The sequence below is a fragment of the Corvus brachyrhynchos genome, unplaced genomic scaffold, assembly GCF_000691975.1.
Source record: "Corvus brachyrhynchos isolate BGI_N302 unplaced genomic scaffold, ASM69197v1 scaffold229, whole genome shotgun sequence".
NCBI classification, from domain to species: domain Eukaryota; kingdom Metazoa; phylum Chordata; class Aves; order Passeriformes; family Corvidae; genus Corvus; species Corvus brachyrhynchos.
Genome location: NW_008240042.1, coordinates 5,670,475 through 5,682,601, shown reverse-complemented (window position 1 = coordinate 5,682,601; position 12,127 = coordinate 5,670,475). Strand labels below are relative to the sequence as shown.

The 12,127-nt window shown below is 43.5% G+C and overlaps 1 protein-coding gene across 22 annotated transcripts in view; it reads right to left on the bottom strand.

The window, feature by feature from the left end:
- Positions 1-12,127, bottom strand: part of ADGRL3 (adhesion G protein-coupled receptor L3) — a 495,252-nt gene that overhangs the window by 9,514 nt on the left and 473,611 nt on the right. For 5 of the 22 annotated variants that reach the window (XM_017744204.1, XM_017744208.1, XM_017744213.1 and 2 more), the window contains 3 exons: positions 8,291-8,419; positions 4,866-4,883; positions 387-2,800 (listed from right to left, as the gene is read on the bottom strand). The exons of 1 other annotated variant lie outside the window; for it this stretch is intronic. In XM_017744204.1, coding sequence (XP_017599693.1) covers positions 1,995-2,800; positions 4,866-4,883; positions 8,291-8,419 — 953 coding nt within the window. In that variant the 3' untranslated portion in view covers positions 387-1,994. Of the gene's footprint in view, positions 1-386; positions 2,801-4,831; positions 4,884-8,290; positions 8,420-12,127 lie in introns of those variants that run through there. 16 more of the 22 variants (XM_017744205.1, XM_017744212.1, XM_017744211.1 and 13 more) reach the window with 7 other exon arrangements.

The following is a 12,127-nucleotide window of genomic DNA, read 5'->3' as shown; positions in this document are numbered from 1 at the left end:
AAATAAAAAAAAAAAAAAAAAAAAGAATAAAATTAAGGAAAAAAAAGAAATCATTACAATGATTAAAAGATACGACACATGAAACACTATACTCAAATCATCCGCGTGTCGTTGGCCACTTTATACAGTAGGCACAAAACAGACCTAGAATCACCTTCAACAAATGTCAACCAGTGTTGTTCTCGCCCCTAAACAAGTACCATCAGCCTGCTATTTCTAGTCAGCTGTAGCTGCATAACCTTTGTGCTTAAATTTCTCAGCTTAGGCCTCCTTTCTTTGGCATTGCTCACCCATGCCGCAAAGGAGTGGAGACTCATACTGAAGACAGTAATGGAGAGAGGAACAAGAACGACAAAAAAAGAGAGATTAATTGTACAGTACATACATACAGTATCTTCTAAATCGTGATCAGTTGTTTATTGGTTGGCAAACAAGCTTCACTTTTACAACAAATATTAGTAATGAGGTCATTCAACTGTTGAGACCGTACAAAATGGATCATAAATTAAAAAAAAAAAAAAGAGAAAAAGAAGAAGAATTCATACTCCGTGCTGCTAATTTACCTCCAGAAAGCCTATGTTACTTAAAAATCTGGTCAAATAAATAAATTTCCTGTTAGGAAAAATAATGAACAGAGGACTTTTTTTTTTATTAAAAATCACTGCAAAGTACTTTTTAGCTCACTACGCGTCAATCTATTTTCTTCTTAACCACTGCAGTACAAGTGCCTAAACCGGGGACCAGACTGAGCCGAGAAGGCCCTTTGCTCCTCCAGGGAAATGGCCGTCTCCTGTAGAACCCCCACTACGACTATAAAACCCCGTCAGTCCCTGGATGTGACCCGAGGGCCTGGCTGAGGGGCTGCTCGCCAGAGATGCTTCACAGGATTATCGTCACGATCGGTTGTGCACTGACAACGAGGAAGTTTGCCCTGCTTTAGTCTGCCAAAAGGTCTGCTGGCAACATGCCGGCTGAAAAAGGTTATACAGCGAGGAAATTAAAAGACTGCCTTGGCTGAAAAGAAACAGTGATGGTGTTACTAAAAATGGTCCTTAGAAAGTGATGTTTGGGGTTTTTTTTTTTGCCCAGTGAGTTTTTTTTAACTGGGATGGGGAGGGGACAGAGGGAAGGAGCAGTGGAAGAGGCAAAACAAAATCTAAAAAAAAAAAAGAAAGATTATGAAAAACCTTGCTCCTACTGGTAGACAAACTTACAAGACCAGCACAACAGAAAAAAGTTCTTATTTTTTTTTCCACTACATTAACAGGGACGCAAGTTCTGGAGGAACAGAAAGCAGACTATATGTGCAATGCTAGTATCTGTACATTACATAGAAATTGTTTGCTTCTCTTTTTTCTGCCATTAGTTTTTATCATCCGTTAATACAGCAAAATGTAAAATATGCCTTTAGCACAGGATTCTAGGATTCCCTTCCGTCTCATTAAATTTGTTTATATTTTGTTTGCTCCCGCAGCGAAGGGCGCTGCAGTGAAACCAAGTTGTGAGTGACCATAACCCATGATGTAATCTGGATTGGTAAGAAAGAGTTTTGCTAGCTTGTTTTACGCAGCGCTCCCACCTAGATGCGTCATCGCTACTAGCTTCAAATGCACATTTTTGGCCTTTTATTATTTTTTTTTCCCTCTTAAATCAGGTCCTCGGTATTAAGAGCAACACAGCATCAAGGATTGTTTAAACAAACACGGCATAACTTGAGAAGGCCACGAAGTGTGCCGTTATCTATCTCTTTCATTAACATAATGAAGTCTGTCTGGAGGGAAGAAGGATGGGAAGATAAGGGGGGGCAGCAGTTACTGTCCTCTCCGGGCCGGCCTAAAAATTCCAGTAAAAAAAGTCTGAGAATTTCCTTTTGAACAGCATGAAGATTTAGGAGTACACACAATTTTACCACTGTTTGGATTAACTCAGAACAGTAAACCGAGCATTATGGAGAGGCTTTTAGTTGTCTCTTTGCTTAATTTTTGCTGAATCTTCTATAGGCTAGTGACCAAGTGAGCGGGTCCTTTTGCATTGCCGTCCGGGGAGGTTCCCTCTTTGTTTGGTGGGACTATAAAACCGTCGCTGCTGCCTCGACCTAGCTGGTAGTAAGTGTGTAGCTGATGGACGTGGTTCCTGGAGCCAAGATTGGGCATGCTTTTGTAGTAAACATCGTCGGCATCGCCACCGCCGCTTTTCGCTGGTGGAGGATCGGTCTGGGTGCTGGCGGTGACGCTTTCTGTCATGGGCATGCCAGCCAGCGCGGGCATACTGGTGTAGAGAGAATCCCTGTTGGGCGACTGCAGTTCGTCCGTGTGCTCGTTGGTCAGCAAAGGGAAAAAGCTCTCGCTGTTGTCTTGCGGGATGCGGCGCCGACTGTAGAGGTGGGGCTGGTGGCTGTCTGCCGAGTACACCCGGGGAGGCAGCAGTGGGGCATCCGACTCCTCGTGGATGAGCTCCAGGCCCAGGCTCTCCTCGTGGGTGAAGGAGGTGGCGTCATCCAGCACGATGGCGTCATCCTCACTCCCACCGCCCACGCTGTTGACGAGTTTGTTCATCAAGTTGCGGCTCTGCTCGCTGGAGCGCTCATGGTTGTTCAGGTAGGAAGGGATGTAGTTGGAGGTGAGTTCCTTCAGGATCTTTTTCTCGAGGGCGTTCTCCGTGTGGTTGTACCCGCGGTCAAGGATTTGCACGCAGTTGCTGAGGTACTCGCCGCTGGCGATGCTGTAGCTGTTGCCGTGATTACCATTCAGTGGTAGAGTATCCGTGACACTTGTATCCCTGGCATTGTTCAGAAGCCCCTCTGAAAAACATTACACAAGAGAGGGTGACTTGTACAAACAGGACACTCATGCGGGACGTGCACACTCCAACCCCCTTCCTAGGCTGCCGCGGATGCTGGGGCTGGGCAGCAAGGAGAGCGTTGCGGCCAAAATGGGAGGGCGCAGCTCCATCTAACCAGCTGGTGGTCAAGGCCTTCCCACCAAAAAAAAATGAAAAGCACTGTCAAGTGTGCGACTTGATCTGGCAACATCTAGTTGAAAGGATAACCTCTCCTGGCCAGCATTCTCCTACACCTCTTGTGCTTTATGTATCCCTGGGGGAGCTGAAAAGCAGATGACCCTGGGCTGGTCCCAACTGCCCTGGCTCTAGGAGCTTTGGAGGAAGGGGGCAATTCCTCCCAGATGAGGGAGAAGTATTTGCAGCTCATGCTAATCACTACCAAAACTTTGTTTGGGAGTGTATCCTTCCTAGAGGAAAAAAAGTCTGCTTTCCCCTTTCGCTGGGTAGGCTGTCAGGATAAATAAAGACTTAAGGACTGAATGGCAGGATTCAGGGATTAGCAAGGTGGAGGCACAAAGTGCTTCCTGGCCCAGGATTTTCTGGAACAAGGCTAAATGCCCTACCTCTTCTGCCGCAAGGCAAAACCAAAATTATTTACTCCACACTGGCCAGGTGGGGATTTCCTAATACAACTGATGCTGGAGGTAGCTGTTCTGGGGTCTTGTGAAGCCTTTAAAAATAGCTCCTATTCCACTGCAAAGTTAAAGCAGTGGGTTCAGTGGAGGGTACAGCAAGTACCATCACTGCCATGGTATAATGGGCTCGTGGGAACCTGAGAGGAGTAACAGGGTCTCAGGGTGGCCCTGCTCTAACTGCTTATTGCATCTCCGTAGGTGTCTCAATGCTGACAATGTAAGGCTGGAGCTCAGCTCTTTCCCAAAGCACTGCAGGAGATGGCAGGGAAGTGCTTTGAGAGCAATGCCAGCATGAGTGGGCAAGGGAGAAGAAAATCAGGCCCAGCAGTTAAGCCACCATGCTTTCTTTTTTGGGATTACTGGCCTCCTTGGAAGGAGAGCAGTGTGGGGATGCATGAAATAACTTATCGACCTCTCAGCTAAGGGCTTCAGGCATTGCCAAAAACTGGCTAGCAACTCCCAGCAAGGCACAGTGGATCAGAGAAGCCATTAAACTGACAATTTCAGATGAACAGTTGCTCATACCATGCCTAGGACATGGCATGTGTACCTTCTGAAAATACAGGATTCAGTCTATATCTGCGATGGAGTAGTTGTTGTATGTCAAGGACTGGAAAGCGCTACTGAAGGCTTCTTCTTGCTTTTGAGTGAAATGCCCCAAATGTGTCGGTCACCTTTTAGGATTCTGAAGCTTACAGGGTGCTGCTGTATCCTGGGTTCCCCAGCAAACGAGGGAGCTATGCCAAAAAATCAACTAGCCATCACAGACATAGAGCAAAGCCGTTGATTTTCACGGTGAAAGGTCTCCAACCAAGTCACGATGCTTGGGGAGAAATGGAAAGTGATCATTTTTGGGGGAGGGCCATATGTAATGGGTGACAGGTACAACAGCATCTGTTTGATGGTTACGCTGAGTAACGTATGCATTGAGGCACTGAGCACTGTGCTCCTGCTGCCAATGCATAGATCTGGGGTTTGGTGCAGAAATAAAATGGGAGGCATTGCCGGTGAGAACAGAGGGGGGGCTGCAATGGAACCCGCTGTATAAAAATGTCATGGCCTCGCAAATAAAAACGTGAAGTTTAAAAAAATGAAAAAAAGCATACACAACTAAATGAGAAACTATGCTGGGTAAACGATACCACAAAAACGAGAAATAAAGAAAGCAGAATCTAATCTCATCTATATATATATGCACACATACATATATATATACACACATACATACACACGCATACACATATATATACATATGTATATTCATAGTCTTTCGATTTCAAAACTGTGAGATTAATTTCCTTTATTAACTACATCATCTATATGTGATGCAATAAAAGTGAACTAAAAAAAATTACATTTGATATGCAATGTTTAGCTTTACTCCCATACTTGTCTCTCTGTAGGGCTCTAAACGACAGCATGAAGAAAAGGAAAGAAAAAACAACAAGTAAGCTTACAGCGACAGTAGGAGAAACATGAGTAAAAAGCAAATTGATGATATGCAGAAAAGAGAGTTAACGGAAATAATTTCCACTGCCCAGAATACATGAATTTGTTACAAGGTTTATTTCAGGTTAAAAATATTGACATTTTAGACAGAAAAAAAATATTTTACGCGCAATATTCAGTAGTCTACATTTTTATTTAAAAAATTATCACATTTAAACTGTTTTCCAATGCCATTATAAAATGTTCAGCGTGCAACACAAATGAAGAAATAATGCCAGGAAATTTAAGAAAAGTCTAAAGCCGGTAACGGTCATGCTTGAAAAGACAGGCACTGTCATTGTCACTTCCAAGGTCTTAAAATGAATGGCTTTACTTACTGTTAGTTATAATAACCCCGGCAGTTGAAACTGAAATCTGTTTCCTTGCTAAAAATGTTTTGCCGTCCATCTTTTGTAACAGTGCTTTGTAAGAGTATGACTTTGCTCATCATGGGGCTGCTGGCATTTTACAAACTTTGGTAAGTCTGCTTTTTACTTTAACCAAACATATGGCAAACTACATGGACTTGGCAAAAAAAAAAAAAGTAAGAGGAATAGTAGTTTGAATAATGGCATTGCTAAATGAAGCTGTTAAGAAAGGCTTAAAACAAGAAGAGTCAGAGAATAAGATGAAGAGGCAGTGATAACGCTCAGCTTCCCCCACTCCTCAGTGGTGTGTGGCACGCTGGATTTTAACTAGAGCTTGTTAATGGTCATTAATGCTTGTTAACACCTTTTCTCAAAATTAGTTCTGACAAAAGGTGTTAGGATGTTTTCCTGCGTTGGAGAGACTGAGCCACTGTCAGCTTCCAATGGCAGTGAGCACTCAGCCCCTCACCTACCACTGCCTCCTTCCTCTACACTCTGTGTCCTATCAGGAATTGCTTATGCCACTTGGACATGGGATTTTGGCCTTTTAGGGTCTGATTCCCCACCTCTTTCCAAGGGTAATTTTAAGGACTTCCTGCCCCTGATGATTCTCTGCCACAGATTTGGCTTAAGCAGAGGTATTTTAAAACACCTGACTGGGGAGGGAAAAAGAAATGGGTGGACCAGATTAGTCCCTTGTTCCTTAGGGTGTCCTGCCCCATCCACAGCCATCATCAGAAGTAGTATATGAAGGTGCAAAAAAAATCATATCCTTAGTGATGTGGAATGAGTTAGCTGGATGGTGTTAGCTAACAATGCCTCACTGCATGCCAACCACAGCCAAGGCACACCCAGAGATGATGACAGCATCTACTTTTACAATGCACTATCCTGGCTTTAGCTTTCCTGCTGGTGCAGCTCCTGAAAACCCCACAGGGCCACAAAGACCACCAGGCCTGGTTGGTTTTGCTACTCTTTATTTCTGCCATGGGATCTCCTAATATTTACAGTTTGTAATTGTCCAGGGACCTAACCAGTTTGAAAACTAATACCTATACCAGTTTAATGGTCATTAATTAACTTGCAGCCTCCTGAAAAGGATGGGTTCTGCTCCCTCTGAAGTCAATGGCAAAGCTCCAGGAGTTTAAATGAGACCAGTATTGGTCCCGCTCTCTTTCTTCACCTCCCATGGATGAAGCCTGGATAGGTTTCTGTTACTCATCTGACTGTGTTGAACAGAATAGCACTTGTAAAAAAATTATGCTGTTTCTGTGGAATAACATTTTGTTAGCTCAGGTAACTGTATCAGATTCTAGTATTAAAAATTTGAAGAACACACAATTATTAAAATACATGTAACACACATTTCTGCCCAAATCACCTGGGTTCATTTGAGGCACCTAGACCTGAACATCAGGGCTCCTATTAAGGCAAATGCTGACCCAGCATCACCTGTTGCCATTTGATTTAGAAGTCTCCAACACTTCAATGTTATCATGCAACAAACTAGTCAGAACATCAAAGCTCATTTCAACATGTGCAGTACACTGAAATTCTTAAAATTCAGAGCATTACATGTTTAACAGTAGCCCCTTTTTAAAAAAGCATTCTTGGAAGCAAATTTATTGCACAAAGTTAGCATAGTTTAGGAAATTAATAAACAGCAAAAAGGTCAGAAACACGTGTGCTTTCCTTGTGCTTTGAATGCAAATACCCTACTGATACAGTTCAACATCTATTTCTGTCCGAAACAACATACTGCCATAGAGTACAAAGGGGGCTTTCCTGCTTGCATTATTACCATCATTATTTTCCCTCTCTTGGAAATCCTTTACTGGGAAGTGATGCCTTCATTGAGAGTGGAGAGCTGACAGAGTGCTGGCACACTTGTGCTGGAACGCAGAGTTACTCTGCAACTATTCAGCCGCCTTACAAGTAAGAACAAAAGAAAAAAAAAATCCCATGGAAGTGGCAGAGGAGGATGGAGCCACCAAGAGACAGGAGCTGTGAGAGCTCCACACTCCCCATCTCCTCCTCAGGCCCTACTTAAACACATCTGCCTCTCCCTCATGGAAGTATCAGGACATCAGCTTGCAAACACTGTCCCTTCCCACAGAAGCCAGAGCAGAGACAAACGTGTAGGTGACAAGAGAGTGATTTCCACAGCAGAAACCTCCATTAGATACTCCATTAGATACAACTGACTCTGCCTATTTTCTGTTGCCAAAAGAAGGATATCAAAGATTATCTAGATTTACTACACCTTTTTTCTATTATTTTTTTTCCCTAGTAGCACATACAAAATGTATAAATGCAAACGGCAAAACATTTCTTATCTCAGCTCTGCTCTTTGGACCTGGCCTTCACTTCTTGCTTCAGCTGTTATTTTTCTTAGAGATCAAGGGCAGTTTTGTTTTATTTTGCATTTTACACCCTGTGCAAACCAGTGCACTGCTGACCACATTTCTCTAGGCCATTTCAAATGCAAGCAGCTTTGGTGGCAAAGGCCAGTTTAGCTTCACTTACCTTCAGAGTTGTTCCTGTTTCTGAAATGAATGGTTTAACAAGGAAATGTGTTGACAACAAAGAGAGGAATGGATGCGTCCGACAAAACACACACACACACACACACAAGACCAAAACAATACAAAAGCAAGGAGACTGAATAAAAAAAGTCAAAATCAAAACACTATGAATGCTTTGAGTAAAACTGACAAGAGTCTTTCAAAGTGAATTTGATCGCTCATGGAAAAATAGCATCTGGTAGATGGAAAGATGCATTGAAATGAAAGGAAGGGGAGGGGATCTTTTTTTTGTGCCCAGTTCCAAAAAAAAAAGTGTGTGTGTGTGGGGAGAGAAAAAGAAAAAGGAAGAAAAAAAAAAAGAAAGAAATGGGCCAAAATAAGCCACAGAAAATGGAATTCTCACTAGAAAAATTAGAGAGAAACTCCAGCACACCTTGTGCGTTGTACATGCTGACAGAAGGGTTGTTATAGACCGCCGATTCCCCGAGCAATGTATTATAAGGGTTGTTAGTGCCATGAGGACGAAGCAGAGCATTGGTTATAAGATGATTAGCCATGGCTCCTGGAGCAGCCCAATAGAAAGACAGAGAAAAAAAACAACAAAAAAGGTCAATCAGGCAAATGTGGTATTAAAAAAAAGGGAAAAAGAACATTCAGAATGACAACAGTTGAAATAGTCCTGATTACAAGCAGCCAGCTAATTAGACTTGGAAAACTGTATGCCACTAAAGCAGAACAGATGTTACTGACGATGCACAAATCCAAACCAACGCAAAAGAAAATGTATCAGAAAGCAGATAAGCTACATTTATGGTGGTTCCCCAGTTGCTCGGAGTGTAAGCAAGGCTGCGCCCACATGCTTGCTACAAAGAAAGAAAGGAAGATAGCAGCCTACACAATGTGGGGGGAAAAACTCTCCGGAAAGTGCCAAATGAATAAAAAAAAAATATATATATATATAATGACTAACAGACAACAGCACATTCAACTCCCACTATGTCCTAGGATCTCTTTTACCAGTCCCTCACAACACATCTAAATCAAAAAAGCAGAATTAAAGAGAAAGGATGGAGAAAGCAGCCTCGCCGAAGGCTCTCAGCATTTCTCAGACAGCAGCTGTTTCTCATGTCTAAGAGGGCAAGTTTCACTTCAACTACTTCTCTGATACCATCGTCAAGAACATCCACAACCACCTGAATCCATCTTGGAAGGTGAGAGCACTACAGCTCTGTCAGGCATTTCTACCAGGAATGAGAGGGGCCACGAAGTGCATGTCTCAAGGCTCTCTGCGTGCCCCACAAACACCTTGTTTCCCCACTCCCACACCTCTTTGCTGCTCTTTCCAAGCACTCAGCCAGCAGTTGTCCTTTGCTCTTTGGTTTTGGTTACCAAGACCTACCTACTATTTCAATTTGCAGGCATCAACCCAGGAAGCAAAGTCTCCCCCTACCTTTTAGCTGACCTACAGGATGAAAAACCCTTAAGCCCTTGCTGTGAACCTCTTCTATTCTCCAGAGACATGACCGAATTAAAAAACTTGCCCTTCAGGGCCATTCCCACGGAGGTCTAGAGCAGGAAGGATGACCATGGTTTTTAACTGCCAGGACTAAACTCTTAAGACCAGGAAAGTAAGTCACTGGTAGGGCAACTAGAACTAGTTAGGACAGGACTGTCAGAGGGCTCAGGTGACCTGGCTGTCACCAACATCCAACAGCCTCAACCCAAAGAAGTAACTAAAAAGCCAATCCTCAAAACCAGTAACCCTTTCAGGAATATTTTTACCAGTGTCTGAGGCATGGTGACCCCATTTGCCTCTCTGAGGTGTGGAGGTGGCCCCGTGCCAAGGGGAAGGCTGTCTTTGGAAGGCATGTGGGGCACTGGGTACAATCTCTTTCTCTGGATGGAGCTGCTGAGGATATATAAGCCCTGAGGGTCTCTGGCTAGTACAAATCCCCTTTACAGGGAGTTCTCTGAAAGCGCACATCTACTAAGTATTTACAGAAAGGCAAAACCTGGCCAAACCTCAGGCTAGGTGGAAGCTGCCTCCTGCTGTGCTTGTATGCAGGCCTGGGATGGCATTTCCCTGTGTCTGTGTAGGTAGAGGAGAGAGCAGACTGTTTCTTGCCTCTCCCCCATCATCCCCCAGCACTTCCCAGCCCCAGGCGTATGGCATCAGCAGATCACTTAATCGGTCTTTTGAGCACAGGACAAAGTAGAAGGCAGCGTTGTATGGGGGCTGCATGCCAGGGAGGCTCCTCGACACATGCAGCTGGAAAAAAAAGACTTGTTTTCTCTCACCTGATGTTTTTGTTTATGCTGATGGAAAGCAAGATGAGCTGCTGTGTTTGAAAATAAGGAAACAAAGCTGTCTCCTGTAAGAAAACATTATATGAACGCTTAACTAAGTAACCTTGAATGTAACTAATAGGTAAATGAGTCAATTCTTTCTTTCTGGTAGTATGTTTTCTCTCAATCTCACATACATCTGGGATGAGGGACTGTAGGAACCACTTCTCTTCTTGCACTGGTTTTATACCAGTAAGCACTAAGTCCATTAAAATTGTTTCTGCTTTCATTCCACTTTTAATCAAGGCAGGCCATAAAAGATTCAAAAAGGGACTCACTTTTATATAGGTAATGAGAATGTCCAGAGTTAATGCTAGCCATAAACTCAGAAGTGATATAATCCTCCCATTTGAGATTTAACCCAATCTCCAATTCAGTCCCTATGAGAATTGGTATGAAAAATATACCCACGGTGGGCTTTTCAGCACTTTAGCTTGAGGTGTCTTTAAATGCCAGCTGCCAGAAAGAGCATCTCACTCAATATATCCATGGCCTGATCTTGTCTAGCGAACCCCAGCAGGCAAGAACAAGCTGATCCCACCATGGATGGGCATGTTTTGCATGCGGGATGCTCTCAGGCTGCAACAAGAAAGAAGGGATCAACTTGTGTCAGCACTTAAATGTAGGTTTTGCTTGCCTGCATTTGCCAGCATGGTGGGCTCTGGAATGAGCTGAATTCACACAAATATACCTCTTTCAGCCAACTTTTAACACAGTTCCATGATTCTGACTACAAACTTGCAAAAAAAGTTGAAAATACAGAATAAGTAAATAATTTTTGCTCTTGGGTGCGTAAAAGACAGGGGTGGTACTATAGCCACCCATTCCTGTATGCAGGAGCTGAGCAAAAATACTCCATCTTCTGCCTTCCTCTCCCCTGATTACATTAAGATTTTTTAATTTACTATTCAAAATGCCACTTTCAATACTCCAGTGCTGAGTAAGTCTCCTGGTGCAAATCCAAAACAAACCCTCTGCTATATCTTTCAATACTTATAGAGACCCAACTGGGCCCTATGCACTCTGCAGCAGGTTCCCGTCATGGCAAACTTCACACTCTCTACATGCCACAATAAATGCAACTTTGCCATCTTAAATGCAAAATGAAAAGTACCCAATATTCATAAATTTGGGCTCTTGTTTCTCACTAACTGCTCTTGAGTTGCAAAATTCCCAGCCTAAAAGGGTGTTGAGAGAGGTTTGCATCCAGGCTCCAAGAAGCCTACAGTTAAAGCTTTTGATAAAACAGTAATATACCAAAAAAACCCCCAAAAAATCCAAACCCTCATTATTTGGTTTCTCTTTCCCAGAAGAAAGAAAGAAAACTGTAACACCAGCCATGCATTTAAGTATCATTCTGGCTTTTTCATACCACTTTATCATTGCTATAGCAACCAACAGGACTATTAGGAAGAGCAGATTAGGTCTGCAGATGAGGCAGGAGCAGAAGGAGCAGGTAGACTATGGAACTATCACCTCATCTGCATGAAAATGGCCTTGGTAATAGAAAGCCAACAAAACCCCAATAAAGTAAGCACGGGATCATAGCAGCATACACTCCCAAAACACCATGGGGAAAAGCAGAGAGCATTATTCTGCAGTCCTGTGTCTGGGTGTGCATCACTGGGGCTGCAATTACAAAGGTCAGTGCATGTCCAGGGGCCCAAAAAACAGAAAGATCAGGGCTGCAAGTGCCTGTCAACCACCTGGAATCTCCTCCTGGCAGAGCACTCTTGGGATGGGACCCTTGGCAGCTGTCTGGCCCAGTGCTGGCAATGTGCCTAATATCCTCAGCAGGCACCAGTTATCATCACTTACTTTTATTTATTCACTTGCTGCTGGATCCTCGGCTCTCAGCATCTGTGGTGCAACGCAGAGCTCTCCCAGCAAACCCCACAGCTCTGTATCATCCTTGCTTTCCTAC